This window comes from Zonotrichia leucophrys, chromosome 4 (genome assembly GCF_028769735.1).
Source record: "Zonotrichia leucophrys gambelii isolate GWCS_2022_RI chromosome 4, RI_Zleu_2.0, whole genome shotgun sequence".
NCBI lineage: Eukaryota > Metazoa > Chordata > Aves > Passeriformes > Passerellidae > Zonotrichia > Zonotrichia leucophrys.
This window is the reverse complement of record NC_088173.1, coordinates 62,268,357-62,294,829: the sequence shown is the minus strand read 5'-3', so window position 1 is coordinate 62,294,829 and position 26,473 is coordinate 62,268,357. Positions and strand designations below refer to the sequence as shown.

General features: G+C 35.8%; 1 protein-coding gene across 6 annotated transcripts in view; it reads right to left on the bottom strand.

Moving 5' to 3' along the window:
• PCDH7 (protocadherin 7) overlaps positions 1 to 26,473 on the bottom strand; it is a 265,893-nt gene that overhangs the window by 143,465 nt on the left and 95,955 nt on the right. For 2 of the 6 annotated variants that reach the window (XM_064711916.1, XM_064711918.1), the window contains one exon: positions 91 to 307. The exons of 1 other annotated variant lie outside the window; for it this stretch is intronic. In XM_064711916.1, coding sequence (XP_064567986.1) covers positions 91 to 307 — 217 coding nt within the window. The remainder of the gene's footprint in view (positions 1 to 90; positions 308 to 26,473) is intronic. 3 more of the 6 variants (XM_064711919.1, XM_064711920.1, XM_064711917.1) reach the window with 2 other exon arrangements.

Sequence of the window (26,473 nt, the reverse complement as noted above, 5' to 3'; positions counted from 1 at the left end):
TTATTTATGTTTTTGGACTGACCTTTCCAAAGTCTACTTAGTATCCCTTGCTAGTGAGATTATGTGTGTGAATGTTGTGTTTGCCCCTACCATTTTCCATATGCTCTGCCTCACCAACACTGCCATCCGGCGTAGTCCTTTCGTAGTTGTCCTCTGGGAGTGGAAGGGCACCCAGTCTTGGCCCTGATGAACTCTTACTGCTTGGTGTTTCTGACTCCTCCAGACCGCTGTCATAGCAACTCTGCAATGACCCTTGATGCGGGTCCTGAGGCTGACTCACAACAGAAAACGTCACTCTACGAAACGGCTGCAAGAGAAAAGAGTCTGAATGTCACTGCAAAGTTCACTCTTTGGACAACTGATTCTCAAAACATGACTTAAGCAAACTAATATTTTAACATTTACCAATCAAGCAATTTTTGTCTACATTAAAGCAAACAGAAAGTACAGTTCTTACATAAAAGGCCACTGGACAGAGTATGCATGGAATTTTACAGTAATACGTGGTCAGAACCTTCAGACAGTTTATCATAACCTCCTTTCAAATGGCTACATGGGCTAAGAGAGCTGGTTATAATTATTTATAAATTTTGTACAGTTCTTTATCAATCAGTAGTAATAAGTTGATCAGAATTAATATCAGACTGCATAAATGACAGTGTGTGCACATGTATGTGTAAGGTTGTATGGCTGGGTAAAGATGCTCATCTGTGGACTATATTGTGGGTATTATGAACATAGCAATACACCCATAAGATTTCTATAAAATCACTACCTGTTAACATGGGAAAGGAGGGGGGAAAAAAGGAGGAAAAAAAAAAAGGAAAGGGACAAAAAAAGTCTCTTAGGTCCTTTGCCATAAAAGCCAGCGCCTGGAGACAGGGTGTGTTGCCAGCTGACTTAATAAAGCCTTTAAAGTACCGCAAGCACAGCTGACACAACACGCTTCCACTGGGACTGTACAAACATGGATTGTTAGAGATTTGTATTCATTCAAAATGACAGATATTGCTGTTGCTCTGGAAGCCTACATGCTGAACCCTGGCACCAATGAGAATCCCAGGAAATGGAAGAGTCAATCCTTCACATTTCAGAGGATGCTGAGGACATGCAGGATTTTCAGTGAGAAGTAAGGGGATTCTCTTAGGATTTAAACTACTCTCAAGCAGCAATAATACATTTAAAATAATTTAATGATACATTTAGAGAACTGCAGAACAATGTTTGTTATAATAGTAAGCACCTTCTGAAAAAACACCAGTAGATTATTTTTGTAAGACAACACACAAATTTTCCTGTGTTTAAAATGGGGTGTCTGATAGTGCTGTCCTTTGGATTTAGATTTGTTTCAATCCCTATGCTAGATTGAGACATAGGCATACATCACTCCCACTGGCAACTGTAGTGACTATAGGATGGAAATATATATTCAGGCCAGAAGGGAGAAAACAGCAGCTGCAACCACTCACACAAGCCCTGAAGAAGAGAAGTCCACATCAGGTTTACAAGTAGAGGGATAGGTGGAGGTAGTTGCATTTTGAAGGTACAAAATTCTTTTGAGGGTACAAAATTTTGAAGATACCAAGGTAGTTAGAGCTGATGGTAGACAGGCTGGACAACAAATATAATGTTAAACCTTCCTGGCATGAGCAGATTAAAAGTTTAAACAGGTGATAGTTACCAGAAATACTTTGCTGTAACTGGTGGACCAAAACTTCATGCAATGAGATGCTGTAATCTGTAACTATACATCAATTGTTAATTATGGGCCAATGACACAAACTGTGAATTTTAGAGATTTGAATTCACTTAGAACATCCCATAGATTATTCCTGAATATCATACTATTCTGGCAGTCACATTTGGATCAGCTGAGCTGGGAGAGAGGCCTTTTGGCATCTACACACATCAAACTCACACAGTCAAACCATGTTTCCTTACTGGCTCGATCCTAAATTTCCTATTGCAGAGTCTCAGATGTCTCAATCCTTGAAATAATTTAGTCTTGATGCAATAACCATATAAAAAATTAACAGCTTGAGCTGGTACCTCTGAGGAGGGACTCTGAACAGAGAAAATCCTGGGCTTTATACTTCCATACTCTAAGCACATGGAACTCTTGGGCTCTTCAGCTTCTGCCCTGTCTCTGAGTGTCTGGTCACCTGGATGGGCACAGGTCCCCATTCCCTTTATTATGCAAAGGGTTAGAGATCCATAACTTCTTGCCTGGGGCTCCCAACACCCAGAGCTCCCACTGCAGCTGCTCACCAAGCTACCTGCACTGACTGTATTCCTCAACAGCAGAAGGACTTTGCATCATCTACAGTTCCTGCAAGAGCAGTGATGTAACTTAAAATGGGAATTAGAAAAAAAAGAAGCCATCAAATATTTGGAACTTTATGTTCCATTTCTTACAGATTTCTTGGAAATCAGACTCAACTAGATCACAAGAAGAGAACACCTTTTTATCACATCTGTGGCTACCACAAGTGTAATAGCAAAGTTATCTAAAATAAGCTCTGGAACAAGCTATAAAAGATTCAGGAGCATCCTGTTCATTTTCAGATATTCTTTGAAAGTTATATGCCTTACCTAATTGGCATGTAGGGAAGAGATGTGACAGATGCAAAGTTTGACTGTTTTATAGCTGAGGCTGAAAATTCCCTAAGAAAATCACTACATATCCTTGAAACTACAAGAAATGTGATGTACTTTTACTAAGTTATTAATAATAGTATTTAAACAGATATGGGTGTTAATCTTGTTTTTCTCCTAAGTGCTGTACTGAATAGGAATTATCTAACCCAAAACTAACACACAGAGTATTCAGTTCAGTAGAGTCCTTTCCACAGAATATCAATGAGAATGACATAATGACGATAAAATTCTTTCTGAAAGAATGATGTGCATGTTAATGGTTATTTTGCAGGATTTATTACACTTCTACTTTCAGTATAAACATCAGAAATCTGACCTTTCTATTGCATTACCTCTGAGAGCCAGACCTACTCAGTCAAATGCATTGCAAATTTTGAATGCCTCCAGCCTCATGGAATAACATCATGGCCTGTCCTTTTCCAATAAAAAGAAATAGACTTGGATTATAATATATGTCTGTTACTTGCATAGTTAGAAACACTCCATGTGATTAACATAAAGAATTTCAAGAACAAAAAAAAATTAAATATCTGTATTGCAGTTGACTTTCCCACATGTCATCATCTCTGATATGCAAATTACCATGTAGTTAGGACAGTATAATCTGGGTAAACATTTGTCAGAGCAGAACTATCAGTTATAAAAGATACTGAATTTTTATATACTTGGAATATTTGGGCTAAATGAATTATGGCACCTTATTTTTACACCCAAAAAACTAGGACATCTTAGAGATAAATTTGATAAAAACACAGCAGTATGGGGGTGCTCTAAAATGCCTCTGAAAAAACCCTGTATATGCATGTACATGATACTGTTTATGAAACTCATAACAGTCCTTGGATTGTTACTAATAAGAGCATTTACATTAAATGAGTTTAAATCCCTAAGAACTCAGTTATGAACACTAGAATACTAATACATAATAAGTACTACTTATGCAGTAGTTTCTATCAATGCAATAAGACCCCTCCAAAACCAAGAAATTTCTTCATATACTCTAATCTTCATTTATATCTGTAAAACAGTTGTGGTTTCACGTAAAACTGCATATTAGTAAAACAGACAAGACTGAAAAATTATAAATGCCAACATTACTGTTTACAAAAAGTTATTGGTAAAATGCTGGTCTTCTTATGTATTTATTGCCATGAAAAAAATAAGGATAGTAAGCTCCACTTTAACAAGCGAAGATAGAGGATATACTAAATTTTGTTCGGCTATTTATAAAATTACACCAGTAATTTCTCAGAAAAATGGACACAATAAATTTCCAGGTGTTTTGTGGAGTTGTGCGTTGGTGACAGACACATTGACGCGACGTTGCAGCACGGGCAGATGGTGGATTGCTGCAACCTTCCTGAAGCATCCCCTCGAGGAGAGCACTCCACCAAGCACGCAGCAAACACCACACTCACATGCAGCAGCTGCTTATCTAAGATGGCAGAAGCAGGAAGGGTCTTTGTATAGGTTTACAGTGGCAGTTTATTTCATGTACGTGCTGAAAGGGTCCAGGGACAAAGACAGGGAGAGCTAGAGGGTCCAGGACTATATACTGGTAAACAGGGGTGGAGGCAACAGCAACAATCAATCACCTGAAGGTGTGAGCAGGAAAAGGATTACAGTGACCAATAGGGAAACACAAGGGTGAATAGACAGGGTACAAAGAAACTGCTAGAACCTTGACCATATGTGGTTAACAGGCAGTTGAACAGCCAGTGGGCCCACAGGGGGAGTGGCACTGGGGTGGGTTGACAGCATGTCACAGGAGTCCATGGGAGAGGTTAAAGTTCTCCGGGATGTTCTTCCAGGGCATAGCCCCAGGAAGTCCAGCAGACCCACAGGCCTCCACAGCACTGAGTCCTCAGCAAAAAGCAATGAGTTTAATCTGGATGCCCTTTTCATAGGGGTTTTGGATTTCCTGGGCTCGGGTAGCTGATTGGATGGGAGCTCTCTCCACCCAGCTCTCTGGCCAGCGGTGTGTCTGGATCTAAGCGTGAACAGGGTTGGCTGAGGTCTTTGCTTGGGTTTGAATGCAGCCTTTCCCTGCCTTATTCAGGGACTTGTTTTCTTCTAGGTTGATTGAGTTTAGGGGGCAGCTTCAGGTCAGCTGCAATGCGTCATCTGAGTGCTGACAAATTAAGGCACCAACCTATGAGGGGACAGGGTTATGTTAAGTTTTATTGATTTTCAATGCACAACATTAAGGCAGCTGTGTCTACCACCACTGTGAATCAAAATGCTTGAGTAACTTTTACCCAAAGTCCACAATTGTTCAATTTGTCTATCCCAGCAAAAAAGCAACATTAAACCTTTATTAGTCCTTTGGTAGGGACTTACAATATTCAGGTTTAGTAAGAAGACAGTAAGTTTAATAAGAAGACTGTAGGTTTGATGATTTTCACCCTCAGAAAACTGATACCATCTTTTCTGAGAACAGCATATGGAGTTCTTCCTAATTGTATCAGATCCTGGGGCAAAAAGATATGCCTTTGCATTATACCTCAGTGATAAATCTTTATTTCATCCTTGTTTCATCTGTATTACTTAAATGAGATAGTTTCCTTTCCACTCATCCATAGAATAAAAAACACTGCAATGCCAAAAACATACACTTCCTGCTATCTATAGTAACTGTACAACAGAATAAGTTACTAGAGCTCAGAGTTTATCTTAACCCGAATTAAATAATTCATCCCTATCCAAGATGGAAACTAAAATTATATTTTCAATACATGAAGAACCCTAGTTTTGAAGGTTGACATTAGGGACAGAGTTTGGCTAGACTTGGTAAAAAGCAATATATCCATATATCTCCACAAGGCTTAATTGTGGCACTTTTTCACCATTATGATAGATATTTTTCTTCATATCCCAAAGTTTGAAGTTTTGCATTGTAATTCCTGATATTTCACACTGCTCTTGGATTATATTCTTTCATAGTTTCTGTATATCAGTTGCTATCAACATTATAAACATTGTTCAAAAATCCCAAAGTTTGAAGTTTTGCATTGTAATTCCTGATATTTCACACACTGCTCTTGGATTATATTCTTTCATAGTTTCTGTATATCAGTTGCTATCAACATTATAAACATTGTTCAAAAACATCCTGTAGTAGCAGGATGCCAAAGTAAACCTTTTTTATGTTTAATTGTTTAGAGAACTAAACTTGCAACCATCAACCATTTCTAAGCCAATTACTTCACAACTTATTCTGTGTACAAAATGTGCACACTAAAGTATAACTATCTTAACTACTTAACACTCGGACAAAAACAGTAAGGCTTCCAAGCCTTCCTGTGGTCACAATGCCTACATTGCAAAACCATAAGGACTGAAAACATTTTAATCAAATGTAAAATACAACTTAACATGTAGAGGAGCATAAAAAGTTTAGCCTAAACCATATAGTAGCATGTTTAGTATAGCAAGCCAAAGCAAGCTATATTTCTACACATATTTCTACCAGTTTATCCGTCATTGGCATGGACATTACCCAAGGAACATTACCCTGGAACATTAGGAATTAAGGTTCTTATTTTTCCCTGACTTTTAAATCAGATGACTTTCCACTTTAACAATGTGTGATATTTTGGGGTATTATCAGGAGTTTAAGGTGGCCCAAGGGCTAGCCAAAAATCATCTAGTCCAACTCTTGTGCTCAAAGTAGAGTTGGCTAGAGCACTTTTCTTAGGGATCTGATCACTTGGGTTTTTAGGATCTTCAAGAATGGAGACTCCATGGCCTTTCTGAGCAAGATGTTCTGCAGTTTTTCAACTCTAACAGTAAAGGAGGTTTCTCTTAAGTTTCAATGGAATGTCTGTATTTTCTGTTTGTACCGAGCACTAAAAGCAAAGGTGATGAGTCAGGCCTAAATAATATTATAATTCCTGTTAGCTTCAGAAAGTCAATCAATGTCAAGAAAATTGTAAGACTAATACAGTGACTCTGAGGTGTGTATAGGGTAGATCTGAAAAACAGGCAGAAGAGATGCATCAACTGATCACATAAATTCAAAGTGTTTCTTTAGCGCTTGAATTTTGATACAACATGTCATTATCCTTTTCTTTCTATTCGTTCTTAATTGCTGGAAGCTTGTTGGAAGACAAACAAAATATTAATGAATGATTCCTATTCTGCATGAATAGTTTCAACCCACACAACTCTTTTCCCTATTCAAATCACATATTTCTACTGTTCTAAACTTCTGTCATTGTAGGTACTATAAAATTGGCAGGAAATTAAATTAAACAGGCATTATTTTTTCAATGGGAAGACTGAAACACCTGAGATTAGTATTAGAGTAGCAGGCTAAAAGAGGAGAAATATGCTGATAAGAAAAATGATTTTTTTTTTTATTTAGACAAATGCAGTAAAAAATGTAACCTTAAACAGGACTTAAATAAAATAAAAAAATATTTTGATATTACAGCTCTGCAGCAGACATTGCCTGTGATGAACTGTAATTAGCTTATTTTCATTTATTTTTGTTTCACTTTTATTAACTTTTCTTGCAGTAGTGGTATTCTGGTCATGAACCAGAAGTGCATTTTTTGTTCTGTAAATAGTTGAAATCCACATCCACTGATATCTATTAGTTTAAGCCCAAGGCTACATGTTAAGATCTGCTATTCAGGGAAAATATTTCATAATTCATTTTACATTATGAACGTCATATTTTAACATTAAAGCATACTTTTTTTTCTTTTTAAGTTTAGTGCTTTTCTCAAATATTTTTTGTTTTCTGTTGTCCAAACTTCCCTTTCTGAATCGCGACAAGGACTTCTGAGCAGGCCAAAATTATTTTTATTCACCTAGCTACATCCATTAAGTAAATTCCCAATAATATTTGTCTCTAAGTAAACAAATAAAAGGCATTCCTAATTTCAGTGAATACCACCAAAGAACCAATAGTATGAAGAGCATTTCTTACTCAAAGATATTCACAAAGATACAACGCTCTTCTGTGTGAGAATCTTTATATCAAAATATGACACACAAGCTTGTTTAGAAAATTTAGACAAAATCTTAGAAGGCTTGTAGGCCAATATTCTTAGCATATCACAAGAGCTCTTGCTAGCCATTGAAATGTGAGCATAAAAAAACCAAGAATAAATGAGAATCTGCATCAGAGACAGTCAAAATAATTTTAGCATACTCTTTTGACTGCTCATAAAATGTATTTTTGTTATCACTTCTGTGTCCAATTGTTTAAAAATTATAAACACAAAGCACCTATGACACTGAAGTGCTCTCCTATTATTCTGCTGCAAAATTAAATGCATGAAGTAGCATCCAAGACCAATTACAACATGAATTAAGATTTTTATCATATCCCCTTCAATTTTCTTAAAACAGAAGGTTTTCCTATAACTTTCATGAAGACTAAACAGAAATTCAGTGTATCTAGTATTTTTTTCTGAACTCTATGCATTAGATTCCAATATTCTACTCTTTCTAATAATTTCCCTTGAAATCTTCTGAACACTTCTTTGACTCAAATCTATTATTAAAACACTATAAAAGTCTTCTTTTAGCTAAGAGTCCAATATCTGGTACTATACACTGCTTACACTTTCACATTCTTGGCTTCCGTTCTCTCAGACTTTTCTGTGATATTATCTTTTGCTGAAATATTTGGGGAGCCTTTCTTTCCTGGAGGAGTTTGTTTTGTTTTCTTTGGTTTTCAGTAGAGAATATGCTGCCTGAAACTACTCCAGGGATATTAGATCACAGAGTGTTGTGTCTCTCAGCTCCTGTCTTTCAGCATGAGAAATCTTTATCTTTGCTGTGCTGTTTCACTAAAGTCTTTAACTAGCTGAAAACAAACAAAACCCTAATTTCCATCTTACCAGCTCAATCACCCAAATGTTTGGGTTGCGAACATCATCATCTTCTCTTGAATCGGGAATATTATTATATAATTTAATGTCTAGAAAGGAAAAAGAATATGCTCTCAAACCTAGTTATCAGGCATGAACAAGCCCTAGAATGGAGGAAGGCCTTTATAAACCATTTCAATAGTCATTTACACAACATTTTAGTTCACCTAAGGTATGGACTACAGAAATTAATCTCCTTATCATCCCTGAGTTTGTACTTTGTTATCCTTAGAAGAAGTATCAAGAGGCAAATATATTCGACCCTTTTGGATCAAATTCCAAAGAAGAAAATGATCCCAAAGCCTCCCTAGATGTCTTGAGCTAAAAGAAGCTCAGTTCACAATATCAGACAAGCTACTCCGCAGTGAACGTCCACAAAATGCATATTGTATGAAAATAAGTCCCAGAGCCCACTTTTTCACCCTTCAAATCAATTCCTCTTGAGACATTCTATTTGCTGTTGTAGACAGAGACAGTTTTTAAAAATTACTTTGTTTTGTTTCTCTGCTCAAAGAGAGGCCTGTCAGCAAAGGAATCTTTGCCAGAATGCTGCTGAAATGAGACGCAGAAAGCTAAGGCATATACGAACCTTTCAGCATATGAAGCCTTAGTATTAACAAATCACTGATGCACAAGTAATGTCTTCTATGTAATGGAGAATATTCTTGCTGCTCAGATGAAATATTTGGAATAAATTGAAAATACACCAGAGTGTTCTTTATAGAAATGATTAGCTAAAAACAAAAAAAAAAAAGGAAAAGTTTTGAATTACTAATGCATGCACTGAATCAAAGTAGAATTTTTTTTGTGTCTTAGATCTCACCTATGTGCTGTCATTGTTAAAAAAGCCGATTATTAATATTATTGCAACTATTTTAGTTTCAGTTACCGTTCACAAGACTCTAGCCCAATATAAACATGAGGGTCACAGCATCAAATTTTAGGAAAATTCTGCAATAACTCCTGAACAATGAGATCAAATTCTAAATGTATATGAATGTATAAACAAGACATTTCCAGTTTAATAGGGAAGATATGTAAATATATTCAATACAGGTACGAAGATTCATTCTTTTTCTGGGTGATTCGGGATAAGGACTTTCGCACTGGTCACCAAAATTGTATTGATGATGACATATTATCCAAAATCTGCAGTTGAAATGTTTTCCAAAATTAGGTAATATACTCAATATTTTGTATTGTTTTTTACCTACAATGTAGTCCTCAATGTTTGCTTACTCATTATTCATCTAAGTTATCCAAATTATTCTTTAACCTTAAATGTCTGAAATTTAAAGACATAGTGAGTTTTAAAGCCTTGACAAATTTCCTATAAATTAGACAATATAACCTCAGGAGTAAAATCTCAGTCAACTACACTTCTCCAAAAAAATGAAAGGGCAGAAATCAAGAAGTGTATCCCTTCTTGCAAGATGTTTAATAGAATGGCAATTTTCTTCACTGTGTATTGAAGAATTTAAATTAGCTACATAATTTGAGATCACTCAAGTCAGATGAAACAAATGCCATCTTGGTGAACACTGTAGCTATGCAAGTTATAATAATAAACATGCCACAGACTCAAAATGCAAGGCCTTGAAATGCAAAATTATTAATTTTTTCCAGAATTTAGATATTTGGAAAAGCAGTATAGATTGTACTATACAGGAAAAAAAGACTTGAATGAATGTGAAAATACAATTTGTTCCATCATTATTTTTTTAATCAAGATTACATACACTTTCCTTGTGACAGATATATTGTTGGAAAAAATACATTTGAATAAGGTAATTGAAGAGGAAAATGATAAAAGGTAGTTACAGACTAAATAACAGATGTTGTCTATAACCAGAACTACACCCCAACAATATTTATCTACACAGGTACCTTGTGTAATTAAAACTCCTGATAAAGATGTGGACGTATTTGTTAATTTGCTTATTTTTTGCATTTCATATAGAAAAAATAATTTAAAAGGATTGCATTACTGAAAAGATATTATATGCATTTTCTGTTACTGTAAGAAAATGTTTGAATTTAGTGGGTATTTCAAAATTAAAAGCATATATTTAAATTATAAAAAACTAATGGTTGCAGAAATACCCAAAATACAAAAAAGGAAAATATGGTTTTTTTTCAAATTAATAAATTATGAACTTGCTGATATGAAGCTATTGCTTCCTCTTTTCTACTATGGCCATCTGAAACACCATGCCTGTGTCTGTAGGTTAAAAGTCACTCTGTAATTGTCAGCAATATTATATAAAGCAAATTGTTTACAAGTACTGAAATGTGAAACAGTTACTTTAGACTTGACTCTAAATGTTCATTAACTATTTGAGAATGTTGTTAACATATTAAAGGTGCTTTGTATGCACAACTTTATAAGAAGTACTGATATATTCACTTGTGGGATAGATTACAACCATCAACTTGTTATGCAAGTATAACTGAGAAAATAGTGTAATGTCACAGAAGAACAGGATTGATTCAATTTTTTTTCCGTCAAAAATCTGGTGGTGAAATTATATTAAAACAAATGTTAACTTGTGTTGTCTAATAAAAACTTTCCTGGCAGATGTTTGTCAGTGCATGTTCTAGCCAAATATTAAAAGCATGACTTTTGGAGAAGCCAATGAGACAATTGTCTGGGGAAAAACAGCATGGTCCTCACTAAATCCTTGAATATAACTACTTTTATTATCTTAGGACTTGATTTTCACATGTGCAGTTTAAATTTCATTTTTTCATGTCAAAATCACTTTTATCTTTCACATCAGATTTGGCCCCAAAAAAGAAGGATATATGTTAATTACTCAAAATATTTTCATCATACACTTGGAAAAATCATCAGAAAAATTTATGTATCTGAATACAACTCAAAGTAATATGCACACATGAAATACCATAAAAAAAGGAAAGCATGAGTTATAATAAAATATTTAAATTCAAATTACTCACAGGTAACACTTCATAGATCTGTTTTTCATGTACTGTTGCTATCAGTAGGTTTTAATAGTCACACTAGTTGAAATATTCTCTAGCTTGTCCACATTAAAAACAGAGCACCTACTCAATTAAAAACATGGCTGTACATGTCTGATTGCACCAACAGTTTAACAAAGCTTACATGTAAAACTTCAGGTATGACAACCATCATTATATAGGGATAGGTTATATAAAAATACTTTATTCTGTTGATGAACACAGAATGTCCTTCAATGATTAGAACCACAGATTGATGCAAAGATTCCCTTGTAAAAGATTCAGGTCTTTTGCTTCCCTTCCAAAACCTTTTATGTGCAGCTCAACTGTGGAAAGGTTCACAGACATTTCTTTGGATTGGTTATTTGTTTGTTTGTGAGAAAGATGCACCAATTTCCCTTAACATGTATTTGCTAGATCTCATGTTCCTTTAACCACTTTAAGGCATTCTGAAAATAAGACAGTAGAAAGAAAAAATACTCTAGGCTTCATAAATGGCTGGTTTTGATTGAATGTCTCTTATAAATAAAATAGAAAAAAAAGATTCATGATACATTTTGTTATGTGGCTGATGAAGGATGAGTCCAAATTATGGTTCACTAAACCCTAGAGCTTTAATAGTCACTGCATAGTCATCCCTGTCAGTCACACTTTTACAGATATTTTTAGATCATAAGAACATTATCAAAATTGTTCTTAAAGACACTGAGTGTCTAGAAAGTTCTACAAAGAGATCAAAAACTGGAGTTCATATTCTCTCATTTCACAGCTATAGACCAAATTGGTATCTTTCAGCATCACTGGAAGGAAATTGCCTGATGAATTTCCTGGAAGAAACTGCAGGCCAAGAGAACAATACTGTGATTGAAAGATGATTAAAAGAAGTCCATGTTGTGTTTTCAGACATCCCAAGTCATTCTTACTGTGCATTTTCTCAAATATTCATCTAGGAATGTTTTTAATGCTGTGACTGTAATTCAAGACAGTCTGATGCTTGTTAGCAGTTCCAAAGTTTTTAGTATTAAGACATCATTAAAGAAAATGTGCCTAACCGCCTTTCTTTCTCTCCAGAAAGGGAAGGACCAAGAGCAAAAAATGCTTTGGACACTTGATGTAATTCCATTATTTCATCATACAGTGTCATGCAGAACATAAAGCGAGATAAAGAATGTAACATTATCAGTTCTGGGATGATTAGGTGTCACAAAATAAAAAAGTAACATTTGACTAAAGCAAAAAACAGAATGAAAATAAAATGTAAGAATTTTTCATTCTAGAACATAGTTTTTAAAGTATTGTCATTCAGAAAAAATTAAGGTCACATCTTTAAAATGTCATGTAACTTCGAAAAGAATCACATGCTCCACAGGGTTAGGCTGGTCTGCAGGTTCTGATAAACTGCATCGATATCAAGTACTGGAATCCTCACAGGACATGATCATTCTTAATATTCAGCAGGGCAGCAGCATTGCTTGGATTTTCTCTCTGGATATAACAGAGAGAGCCTTTCTGGCAAGGAATCCGGGCTTCAGTCTAAACTTTGCTATGCATCTACACCACAAATTGGTTTTCTGTGAGAAGTCACCCCAGCCAGCTCTAAATGAATTGCACTGGAATGCTGTTTGTGAGCTTCTTAAGTGCTTTGCGTCTGTATTTATACAACACCATATAGTTGAATGTGTGCAATTTCCACATTGAATGCTGCAACTTTCAGGATTAATTTCACTATTTATTCTTCATTTACTCCATGTGAATGAATAAGATTAGGGAGGTCAAACCCTTGGCTGATATAAATCAATGTACTCTTGTTGTCTGACTCCAGACGTCTGTTCTTTCCCTAGTTATACCAAGTTGTTTTTCTTTTCTCAAACAAAACAACATAACGGGCAACAGCATTGTCATGGCTGCAGACAGTCTTGGATCTTGATTGCATGAGGCAGCATGCACTTCACAAAGCCAGCTGGCATTAACAAAACGCTTTCTGGTCAATGCCCTCTAAAAATAAAACAGTATCAATCTCACCAAGAGCAGACCCCTATTTCAAAGTCCAGAATTAAATGCTGCTCTCCCATTTTGCTGTTTTGCTCCTGCCACTATGCCATCTGGCCAACAAAATCATTTAGCACTGCATCAGTTTTATGTCTGTAACTTTTAAAGCACAAATATTTATATTTGAGTTTTGTCCAAAAATTCTCCCAGATAAGTGGTAGAAAAAATGTTTCTCTTTCCAGTTCAGGACAAACAAAGCAGAAAGTCTGGGCAGATGTAGGGGAAAGAAACTTAATTCAAGAATGTTACAGAGAAAAAGGAATTCAATACTTGTGAGACTTTAAGACAGATTTAAATAAATAAATTATAATTGATTTTATGCAGATATCTTCATCTTAATGACATGGCTTTCTCAGATTGTTCTAGATGATTATAGGTTATTGGATCAAAACAGATGTAAAACCACAGTCTGTGTAGAATTGAATGTATAGTTATTCAGAATTCTGAATGGAACAGTTAGACCAATTATCTTTTTGTTGTCTTTAATTTCATGCCTTCAAAGATGAAATTGCACCTGTTTAAATCATTATGTAAAAGGTAACAGAAAGTGCACAATTTTCTAATAGCAAATTAAGTGATGCTCATGTAATTGCATTTATCACAGCACTCTTCAGTTAGAAGGAAGGAAGTTGAAAGGAAAAGAATGTTGCAAAGCTGGGTTTAATTCCTGGCTCTGCGCAAATGTCATGTTTTGCTTTGGCAATGTCTTTCAACCATCTGTAGATTCAAGACAAGGAATACCCTTTACCTCTGTATAATGATTTCTTTGACCTCAGAAGTAGACTTTGTAAGCCTTTGGTGGAGACTGTTGGGAGCACAGATGGGAAAAACTGCACAAGCTAATGAAACAGGATTTCAAATAACTGAAGACATTGCAGGGGGCCACCACAACCCTAAGAACCCAGAACACAAGGGGTACTGCTGAGTTTTTTATGCCATGAATCTTCTTGAAAAGTGGAACAAAACTCTATGAAAATTTCTGGCCAGCAACCCTACTATAAATATGAAAACATCACTGATAAAATGTTTCCAATACTGCATATCATTATGCAAATTTCTTTCAATTGTTTCCAAATTATTAGCCTCTGCAAATAAACACAGCAAGAATAACTAAAAGTAATGGGCACAGCAGTAGGATTTTACAAACATTGTCTGTGTCCCAACTTAAAAAATATCTTCTGAGGCTTCTCTGCCTCAGTGGAGTATGTGTGCTCTCAAATCAGCTCAACTTCACTGAACTGCAAAGCCAGCTGAAACTACAATTTCTTTAGCTTCACAATTATGTTAATATTTCAAATTCTAATTTTAAGATCAAGGTTGAGCTCACAGATACTCTAAATAGGACATGACAAGCATGGCACAAATAGATATTTTTTGATGTATACAAAAATACCTGGTAATTCACAAGGAAATAAAATAACATTTAAAGTGTTGAAAGACTATTCTTTAAAAAAAGAGATTGTCAAGTCCAAGAAAACTGTAAGAGATTTTTTTTAGATTTTTTTCCATTTTAATGTAGAAAAGGATAATTTTTTTTTATTATTATTATGTATGTGAATATCTGAAATATTTTCTGTACAGATAAAAATACAAGGGTTTTTTTGTAAATCTGTATTCCTTGAAACAATTTCAATTATGCCTGTTTCTAAGAACATAATTTTTTGTAACACTGAGACATTTAATTACATTGAAGTTGAGTTGCAAATTTCCTCTGCAAGTGGCTTGAAAAACAAAACGTCACTTCAGTGCAAACTTTATTCATATTTTGTGAAAAGATAAGGAAGGGATTTTGAAGGAATTTAAAATACTAAGTTCAAAAATAAAATATTTGTATTTCTTCTTTCCGAATTTAGCTGGTTTTTAAGGTGAATTGAGCAATATATGTTTTGAATACATGTTTATAAAAGATAAATGCTTTCAACAAGAAATAATGGAATTAAGAAAACAACTGTTTTCTTAATTCCATTATTTCCCCTACAAACTTTCATTTTGATAAAAAAGTATCTTTTCCTATAAATCAAATGCTTTTTCTTTTCTATATATTTTTCTTCTCCCTACTTATTATGAGTGGAAGAACCCTACTGGTTTTATAAGTTATCAGAACTTCTGCAGTTCAGTGACCCCTGCACAGAACTCACATGCAATAGTGCTAATGCAATGAAACTTTTTGGATAGAAAATCCCTCTCTTCTTAATCTTATAGAAATAATCATTCACACAACTTCACTTAAAATATACCCATACAACCTGTATGAAATTTAATGGTTCTGCACACACACCCCGGGATGAGTGTCTTTACACAAAGAATCATTTGTGTAATGCTTTGTTCTGCATTCACTATTCTCATGCTGCTCATTTTAGGCTTAACGCCTTCTTTGCCTCAGTCTTTAGTGGGAAGACAGCTTGTCCAAAGGACAAGTGTCCTCCTGGTTGGTAGATGGTGTCAGGGAGCAGAATGGTGCCCCTGCTATCGAGGAGGAGGCAGTCAGAGAGCTGCTGAGATGCTTGGATGTTCATCCATCCATGGGCCCAGACAGGATCCATCCCAGGGTGATGAGGGAGCTGGCAGATGGGCTTGGGAAGGCGCTCTCCATCATTTACCAACAGTCCTGGCTCACTGGTGAGGTTCCAGATGGCTGGAAGCTGGCCAATGTGACACCCATTGACAAAAAGGGTGGGAAGAGGATCCTGGTAATTATAGGCCTGTTAGCCTGGCCTCTGTACCAGGTATGGCTATGGAACAATTTATGCTGAGTGTCATCACAAAGCACTCACAGGAGGGCCAGGGTATCAGACCCAGCCAGCAGCAGCAGGTTTAGGAGGGGTAGGTCACCAGAGAGACTGGGAATGATTGGATGGATGGGCAGAGTCCAATAAGGTGAAGTTTAATAAGTCCAAGTGCTGAGTCCTGCATTTTGGCCACAAACCCCCCCTGCAGCATTACAGGCTGGGGATGGTGTGTTTGCACAGTCCCCAGGCAGAAAGGGCCCTGGGGGTGCTGGTGACAGCCAGCTGAACATGAGCCAGCAGGGAGCCCTGGTGGCCAAGAAGGCCAAGGGCCTCCTGGCCTGTGTCAGGAACAGTGTGGCAGCAGGAGCAGGGAGGGCATCCTGCCCCTGTGCTCAGCGCTGGTGAGGCCTCACCTTGAGTGCTGTGCCCAGCTCTGGCCCCTCAGTTTGGGAAGGACCTTGGGACCCTCGAGCACATCCAGAGGAGGCAACGAGGCTGGAGAGGGGTTGGGAACACAAACCCTGTGAGGAACCACTGAGGGAGCTGGGGGTGCTCAGCCTGGAGAAAAGGAGACTCAGGGGTGCCCTTATCCCTCTCTACAGCTCCCTGAAAGGTGTTTGCAGTCAGGTGGGGTTGGTCTCTTTCTCCAGGCAGCAGCTGACAGAACCAGAGGGCACAGTCTCAAGCTGCACCCAGGGAAATTTAGGCTGGATATTAATAAAAATTTTTACGAAAAAAGTGATCAAGTACTGGAATGGTCTGCCTGGGGAGATGGTGGAGTCAGAGTCACCATCCCTGGATATGTTTAAAAAAAGACTGGATGTGGCACTTGGTGCCATGGTTTGGTTGAGGTGTTAGGGCACAGGTTGGACTCTATGAACTTGAAGGTCTCTTCCAAACTAGTGATTCAGTGATTCTATGATCTTACTTTTATATGAAACCTTGTGTATGTCTGAGAGATAATCTCCATTGATACATATTGATCTCCATTTTGGATGCTCCTAAACTGGTATTTCATGACCAAATCCAGAATCAGACTTTAGAGAAACTATAATTGACAAGGAAATAATAGATTCAACCACATTCAGACTTGAAAAAAGGATAAGAAAGTACTGTGGTGACAGAAAAATTGTATTACAAGCAGATGCATTAACAATGCAGATGGCCATGTTTGCTGTCAAAATACTAAGAAATGTTAAAGTGACATTAAATCAGAGTAGAAATATTTGTAGGAACAAAGCTCAAAAAGCATTATCATTCCAATGCTTTTCCATAGTTCTGAAATATAAACTCATCAGTCACTCATATACTTTCAGACATTTTGTCAGCTGTTTGAAACTGTTTTCTGTTTACTCAGCAATAGTACAATCATTGGTATTTCCTCCAATAATTTATGTCCAACATTTTAGTGTTCAGTGTTTCGCCATAAAGACAGGCCTGGACCCGGAATTATTTTTGTAGTAAATAAATAAATCTGACCCACACTTCAAAGATATCAAGATATTTTTCAGTACTTAAACTTCCTGAACAACAACTTTATGAACGAGTGATAATTTTAGACTGGGCTATGATGTTGTAATCTACAAGCAATTCAGAATATGAATGAGTACCAGTAAGTTCTGTTTGCTGCTTGTATATAATCATATGAAGTAAGCAAAACATAAGTTGTCTGAATCTTCAGAGCAGTAGAGGATACTTTAATTCACTTAACTTTTTGTGTCATAAGACAGTACCACAGTGCATTCCACTTTCTAGGTCAGTTGATAAATAGTCAAGCTTTAGCTCTGACTGTGGTCTTTCACAGATGGTCAATGACATCTCTCTGACTGTTCAGTTCACGGCATCACTAGTTAAGATAAATATGAAAAATCATCCCTTTTTGATCCAAGAGTAGGATCCTTGACAGAAATGTGACATGGAGACAGTTTTAGAAAGAGATTCTGGTATCCAGTGCAATTTAAATCAGAGGGTGACTTCATAGAACTTACAATCCTGTTACAAGAGCATGAGTGAGGTCAAAATCAGCCTTCCAAATAGTGAAGACTCTCTACTTTATTTAACCTCCTATATCTACTAAGAACAGCTTCCTAATATGTTCTGTTTAGTGCAAACATGGCAATGATAGACTGAAAGGGTAGTTACAAGGCTTCTCTTTTTTCTTTACCTAGCTTTCAAAATGTGAGGGGAGAGTTAGGGGCTGTAGAGCTAGTTCTTCCCAAAGGCATCAGAGAACCATCTAGAGGTCAAAATATAGGGATCAACTTCCATTCATATTCTCATGGAAGAGTAATGCCTAAAGGAAGCTGATTTCCTCTTTAGGCAGCAAATGAAAAGCACATTGATTATAATCAATAGTGAATTACACTCAAATCTCACAAGAGATTGAGGAGCTACAAAGGCATTGTAAAACCACAGGGCTATTATCAGGTCATATTCATTTTAATAACTAATAATTAATAATTAATAATACATTTTTTACCTACTAGTTTATACAGAAATAGGTTAGGATCAAAAGAAAATTTGTTCTGTATGCCAGACTACTCATGTTGAAGCCTCTCTAGCTTGTTTTCAAGTAGAGAGATTTATTTGGGTTTGACATATTTGGCATTAACTCTGCCTTTCAATATAACTATAAATAATGTTTAAAAAAAAGGGAGAAAAAAACCACCAGCTGAGCCACTGAATTCTAAATTCCTGAAATCCATTTGCAGTAGCAAGCTGGTACATTACTTGTTCTTTCCAAATCTCTCTCTCTCTTCAAGTCATTGTAAATTGGAAGTAAACCCTTGGCAGCAATATGCCTCGAGTCTGCACTAACCTGTTCTCCAACATTTGAGACAGAAATAGGAACACTTAAATTTCAAGTGAGCAAGCACTGTAACAGGTGTCTCTTGGGGGTGATGGGTCTGAAGTAAGTGAGCAAGTGAGTGCCTCCTAGGGGTTTAAGGGGCATGGTTAATTATTAACCTCAGCTACTGCAATTCTCCACTACTCAGAATGCATGTTTTAAAATTCACAAGGTCAGAAAATATCTCTGTGTGGGTGGGTGTCTGAGTAGGCTCTCAAGGGGAGAGGAAGACAAACAGTGCTGAGAAATAAAAGCATTTACTGAGGTGCTGAGTGCTAGTCCTAAGAATTATCTTCAAAGATAAGTAGTACTAGAGGAGGGGCATTTAAAGATGTGTAATGAAAAGAGCAGTCAATGATTTTTCTTCAGGAATCTTTTTGGTTTTGTTTTTTAGAAGAATGACTAAGAACAGCAGTAAGTTTTTTTGCTTAAATCTGCTGCAGTTTTAGAGTGTCTTTTCCTGTGGTTATTTTTCCTACTCGGTTCTATTTCCTTCTTCATGCACATTTTATGGTAACATTGATTTATTGTACTATTCTTTGGAGAAATTAGCATGCACATTCTGTCTCAGAACTGCAATAATACCTTTTTGGACAAAGCAGCATCAAAAATATGACTGAAAGAGTAGTGAGCAGGGCTGCACAAAGAAGCCAAGACAGTAAGACAAATCCTGGCATCCTTAAAGTTATTGATCTTGAATCATGAAAGGCCTACAAACCACCAGAAAATCTTTTAAAAAGTTGAATTATGGAAGTAATTTTTATGGTCTTCATTAGAAATATGAAAAGGGCAAATTACAAATCTAAGAGAGGTTACAATTAATAATTTGCAAATTTTTGCCTGTGTTTGACGTCTTGCTTCCAGTCTCATTGTCTTCTTTCAATGTAATAATGCAAGATCTCTGTTAAATATATATTGATTCCATCTTAACTATAGCAGAGATTTACATTGATTTTTGTACCATGTTGTCCTTTCAGAATAAATTTTCCATGGAAAATTCTGACATCTTTTGTTTCAGAACAATTAGGGCATGTTGTTTGAATAGATCAACTGGCTAGGGTGCTTCTTATTTTATTTATAACATTCAAATGAAAAAACCTATTTCAATAATAGAAATAAAAAATCAGCATTTGTTTTCTTGAAAATCATAAATATTAGTGCACCTTTTTAAACTATTTTAAACTTAACAAATGACATTTCCAATAGCAAAGCGTTCCATGTGAAAAATTCCGGAAATGCTCCACTCGATGTAGTTTCTTTGTAATGCTACGGGTATGCTATCTAGCCATTGAAAGTAATTTTATTTTATTTATTACAAAATTATCCATGAGATCCACCCACACACCTTGTAGTTTCACACAGTCTTGAAACAAAGCACAAGTAGTGGACAGATGAGAACAGGAACATTATCCATAGCCATCTCTATCCAAAAATCTCCATTACGTGTTCATTCAATCCACTGTCTGAGGATTCTTAATAGGATTAAAAATGTGGTTCATGTTTTCAGCATGTACTGTCAAAGAAACAATTTTTTAACAGTAAAAGAAATTATTCTATGAGTTAAATGCATAACATTGAGTATTTTTCTGAGTTCAGCACTGTGGGTGAAGAGAAATGCGTACCTATTTGGGAAGGCAGTGATGAATGCAGGATTCTTCATGTAATCAGAAGCTGCAATATGTTCTTCTGTACATGTCATTGAATCCAGAAAATAAGTGTAAGCCTTTGTTAAGAGCTACTGAATTATACTGGCAGATTTCTGACATAAGCTGTTGCGGTCATCTGAACTCAGGTGAAGCAAGCCAGTTATGTAGGAGATACACTAGGTAGCTGATAAACCACAAATGTGTATTACATGATATCTGTTGTCATTCTTCTAAAGAAAATAATTAGACATTTTTTTATATCAAGCTTAAAAAAAACGTCCAAAATCATAATGGCTAAGTCTTCTTCATAAAATAAACACTGACTTGGACTTTTGTGATTTTTTTTTTTTTTTTTTTTTTTTTGCTATGGTAAAGACATACTGATTTTTTTAAATGGAAGTATAAAACTGTTGTCTGGATAAAATCTTTCAGCAATACACTCTCCCAGCAAAGTATCATATAAGTAAAATTTAGTTTTGAATGCCTTTTTTTTTTTGTTTGAAAAAGTTTTAAAATAAGGAGGAGTGTAATTTTTTAAGAACAAAATGCTGTTTCATGCATCCTGGGAAAAATCATTATCAAAAGTAGATGGTCTGACTAGTATGTAGAAGAAAAGTTTGCATCTAAGAAATATCTATAACATTACAATGAGAATACAGTATAACAGTATGAAATTGCACCAATAGCTGACAAACAGAAACTGCTTTACCATTGGTTATGGGCCTCAAATTCTTTGTCAATGGTCTAAATACTAATGAGGTAGCCTGGCCTTCTGCTGAGCACAAGGAATGAAAATACAAGCAAGGTAAATAGAGTAAGTATCCCCTGTCAGATCAATATGGATAAAGTGACATGTCAGATACATACCACTGTAATTCTGGCTAGTCAGCTATTGTGATTCACTCTCATGCTGACTCAGTGCTTCACAGTGAAATACTGCCTCTCTCCCACTCCACTAGAGCTTGCCAAATCCCATTAGGAAATGTATAGCAATTAAGTTTAAATAATGCCTTGCCATCCCACTCTGCTCCAGAATGTCTCTGAAGTCAGCTAGAAAGGAAGCCTCTCAGTCCAGTTCCAGCAGAAATGCTTAGTATCTGTGAGTAAGAAGATGTGGGCTGACCCCTCCAGGAAAGTGAGCCAGGAAGCCAGGGTGCCTCTCACACAGGCCAGGCAGGAGCAGCTCTGAGTGGGAGCAGCCCCGTTGCACCTCAGCCAGGCAAGCACAGGATGGTGACACCAACAGGTTCTATCAACAGCATAAGCAGCATCAGGCTAATGTCAGCTAAGATCAGCCCAGAAAACTGAAGAAACAACTCAGAAATAGCTATGTCTGAGCTGAAGTGGAGCTCCTGGGCCCACACGTTTCAGATCAATTGCTGTATTAGTGTCTAAGATTTAGCGTTACTGATTCCTTTGCCCCTGTCATTTCATAAAACCAGTCTTTTTTTTTTTTCACAGATTTGATGTGAAACAACAATCTCCTGTGCAAATTTTGAAATAAATGTCCTTTATTGTTTCTTGTCCTCAGGAGACAAAAAAATCAAGATGTATATTAATTAGGAAATGTATTTTTCTCAAATAGAAAGGCTCTAGCTACCAAGGCACATCTTTTCAGTGGAAAAAACCCAAACAAACCATTGCTACATCTGCCATAATATTTCACCTAAAATAGCCAGCAATAGAAGCCTTAGTGCACAGGCAGATCACAAAAGGTCTTCTGCTGCAAAAGTGCAGTGAAAGGTAGCAGATTGGACACCCTTTAGTTTACCCTGACTGGCACTGGGCAGCAAAGGGCAATAGAGAGAGAGGAATGTCATGAGAGGTCTCTGAAAGGAACATGAAGACTAGCAAGCATTGTGCATATCATCAGTAAACACCACTGTCACAGACATCCTTTGTGAAAAATCCTTTCTTTAGGATTTTTCCCTCTTCTGGGAAGCTGAGGCTCCAGAGAAAGAATGTAAACAATGGTTATCTGCTGCTGTGGAATGCAACAGGTGCACCTGTGATTGGCCCATGTTGCATGTTTACAATTAAGGGCCAATCAAAAGACCAAGCTCTCTCTGAGAGAATCAGAGAGAGCTCCTTTGTTGATTCATTCCTGTTCTATTCTTAGCATAGCAAGCTTCGGAACTTCTCTCTCTATTCCTTTTAGTATAGTCTTAATGTAACTTATATCTTAATGTAACTTGTATCTTAATGTAACTTATAAAAGATAAAAAAATACATTTTTTAATCTTTTTATATATCATAAAATAATAAATCCAGCCTTCTGATCATGGAGTCAAGATTCTCATCTATCTCTTCACCCCTGAGGAACCCTTGCAAGCCCAGCAACACACCACTACTTAAAAAACCCCACTGTCTGCCACAGGCTGAAGTTCACTTGTGTTCTGCACAGACAGACCTAGAGCACAACAAGATTTGTGGGTGCTGGGTTTTTTGTAACTACTTGTGGAACAATTTTGATTACACTCTCCTCAGTATCTCGGCATCTGGATATGCAACCGCTTCGTAGGGTGTCTGCAAACATTTGGCTTTAGCCTGTGACTCATCATGCACTTTAGGTGCCTGTTGATTAATCAAGAATCACACACCCTGCTGTGTGTTATAATTTTCAAGGAAGCAACAGAACCATTAGTGTTCGGTGTTTCTTGTTTTGCATCCCACATCCAAGTCAGAATTAACCAACACACCTGAGATGTAATTACTCTAAGCACCAGCCCATCTCAGTCTGTCACGCAGTTCAGCCTTTCCCTGACATTCTAGGTTCTCACAGACAGGTCCTAAGAATTTCTATAAGCACTTCAGCAGTATGGCCTATGTGTTCATATTCACATTTGTAAGTTTGAATAACAAATAACCTATTTTTTCTGAAAATCTTTCTGTAATCAAACTGAATTTTGGAGGAAAAAAAAATAATATTTAATTTTTTAAAAAGGCATACATTCCAGATATGTTTCTAAATTACGCACACACAGGCTTCCTACTATATGTGAATTAAAGTATCAAAAAAATGAGATCAAATGCCAGAAGAGAAAATATTTCCTATTTTAAAGTTCTGGGATTTTTTTTTTTTTTATAATCAAACCTTGTGGTTACAATGCTGACTTTTCCTAGTCAGTCAGAAGTTTTTTACTTACTTTAATGGAAACAAAAATTATGGAAGCCTCACCAGGCATACTTGTCATTAAGTTGCCTGATTAATAGACATGGAAAATTGCTGGAACTGTGGAAATATATATATTTTTAAAGATAAATCTTCTTATCAATTAGTACTTCATACTAAAATGAAGGTTTGATGGCAGCCATTCTGAAATCAAATTGTTCAAGTGTACTTTTTCCTCCCACTCTGCTCTCAGTCTTGCTGATCTTCTACCATTTGATATTGTCCCTCTGCGATTTACGACAGCCTAAACTTCCAACAGCTCCCAATAGAACAGTAAAAGCAATGAGTAAAAGTAAAATGGCAATGAGGGAAAAAAGAATAAAAAGGAGTTATGATGAGGGAGTTGGGTGATATTTCAAATCACCAGTATTAAATCTCTTGGGAATCTACCTGTATGTTGATGGATCATGAAACACCAGAAATTAGAGTAATCAGTGATACATATTTCACAAAAATAGCATAATCAGTTTGGCCAAACAGGAACTAAAGAGGTAGAATAAATGTATTTTAAAAACACCCCAAACAAAAATAATAAGCCTTATGTTTACACTGAGGTAAAATTCTGTCAGTGCTTTCTGATGCTGACTCCCTGATTCATGTCTCCAGTATTAATAAAGTTGATATATTTTACTGATGGCAATGGCTATCTAACAGATCAAAAGTCAGTGTAGATTTAGTCTCATAATGTCTTAATTTTTTTAAATTCAAGACTCAGAAGCTTCCTTCTTCTGGACCACTAAGAGCAAATAACAAATTACCCTCCCATTGTTTTTAGAAGTAAAGGAGTAAGATTAGGCTCTAAAGGACTCTCATATTTGCAGGTTATATTGACACATAAACAAGTTTTTTACCTGTGAAGGTGAACTTCTTCTTATTTAGGGAAAGAAAGCAATTAAAAATGCATTACTCTATAGTGCCATTTTATTTCCTCATAAAGGTGCATTAATTGCAAATCACAATTGAACCAACTTCCTGGAAGTGTTTATTCCACAGGTAATTAAAGCTATTGCAGAATTAATGTTTTTCGTTTTGCCAGGAAGGTGCTAACTGTGAAATCAGAAGCATCCTACAGGTTAGGTGAGAAATCAAATTCCTCTTAACACTCACACAAGAAAAGGGAATAAGAGAAATTGCAAAAGGAAGCAGTGCAAACTGGTTTATACAGGGAAACAAAGAAATTTGAAAGACCAAGACAATTCAAAAGCCTTTAGGAAACACTCTGAAATAAAATATATTTTGATTTTCATTGTATTTGTGTTAAGACAGCAGGACTCGATCCTTTTTTTACATGTTTTATCATAAACCACAGAGAGGTGCATATTGCATTTTTTTACAAGAGCTTCCTGAGAATGTTAGCACACTTTAAAAAAGTATACTATGTAAAGCACTTCTATATGAAAACATACAATGGGAAAATTTACATGGACTTGTTACTTAAGTTTATGACCTTTTCTTGTAATGAAATATTAATAAAAAATTTATGGACTGTTTTCATTTATAGTTACCTTACTTTGATTAGGATTTTCTCTGAGGCAATTCTCTGAAAATACTGTTTATTATGTATATTTTGAATATATAATCTGGGCTGGTAAACCTCATACATTTCTCCAGAGACATGCGTCTCTGGAGAAATGTAAGCCATAAACTAGAATGGTGTTGCTACTTAGTTCTTCCTTTTTACTGTTTTTTGATATCATTTTCTCATTCCAATTTGGAACAAAAAACTGATAAGTTTCAGATGTTTCTTACTAAATAATAACTGGAGGGAACAAAGTAAAAAGAGGTCAATCAGAATTTCATCTTATATATTCAAAATTTGTCATGATAATATATGCTGTACCAGCATTACTAACGCATTTCCAGAATGAAAAGTTATTTTTAAGTCAAGCTTTTAACATTTATTTTCTAAGTTGAAAAGCACGATATTTCATTATTATCAAATGTTTGTTAAAAAAAAAGTCTTTTGAAGCAGATTTAGAAATGATTCCAGCTAATGCAAACCAGAATTTTCCAAAAAATATAATAAAAATCTTCCTTTTATAATTTTAGGTGGAAAATATCAAATTTATTTTGTCATAAAAATTTGTCTGTTCTTTAGGCTTTCCCGAGGGTTCTCATTTTGATTTGATATCTGTCACTCTTTGCAATTTGTACTGGTACACTAAACAAAACCTGGTTACCAGCACTGGTGACTTTTGGGTTAATGAAATCATACTCCAGTATTTGATTATCTTTAAAGTAGAAATAATCCAAAGAAACTGAGGACATGAAAAATACATTTTTTTATCTTTGTTGGTTTGGGGATTTTGGGTTTTTCATATATTTTTCATCCTTAGGAAAACTGTCTCCAAGTGACAAAAATATTTTTTCTTCCAATATATTTAAAAGAAATCCTTTAACCTTGTAAAAACCCTAAAGCGGGAAAATCCATTAACTTCTGTTTTAAAATAAAATAATTACAATAATGAAAATATAAAAAACATGAATGTGCTTAACAAAAA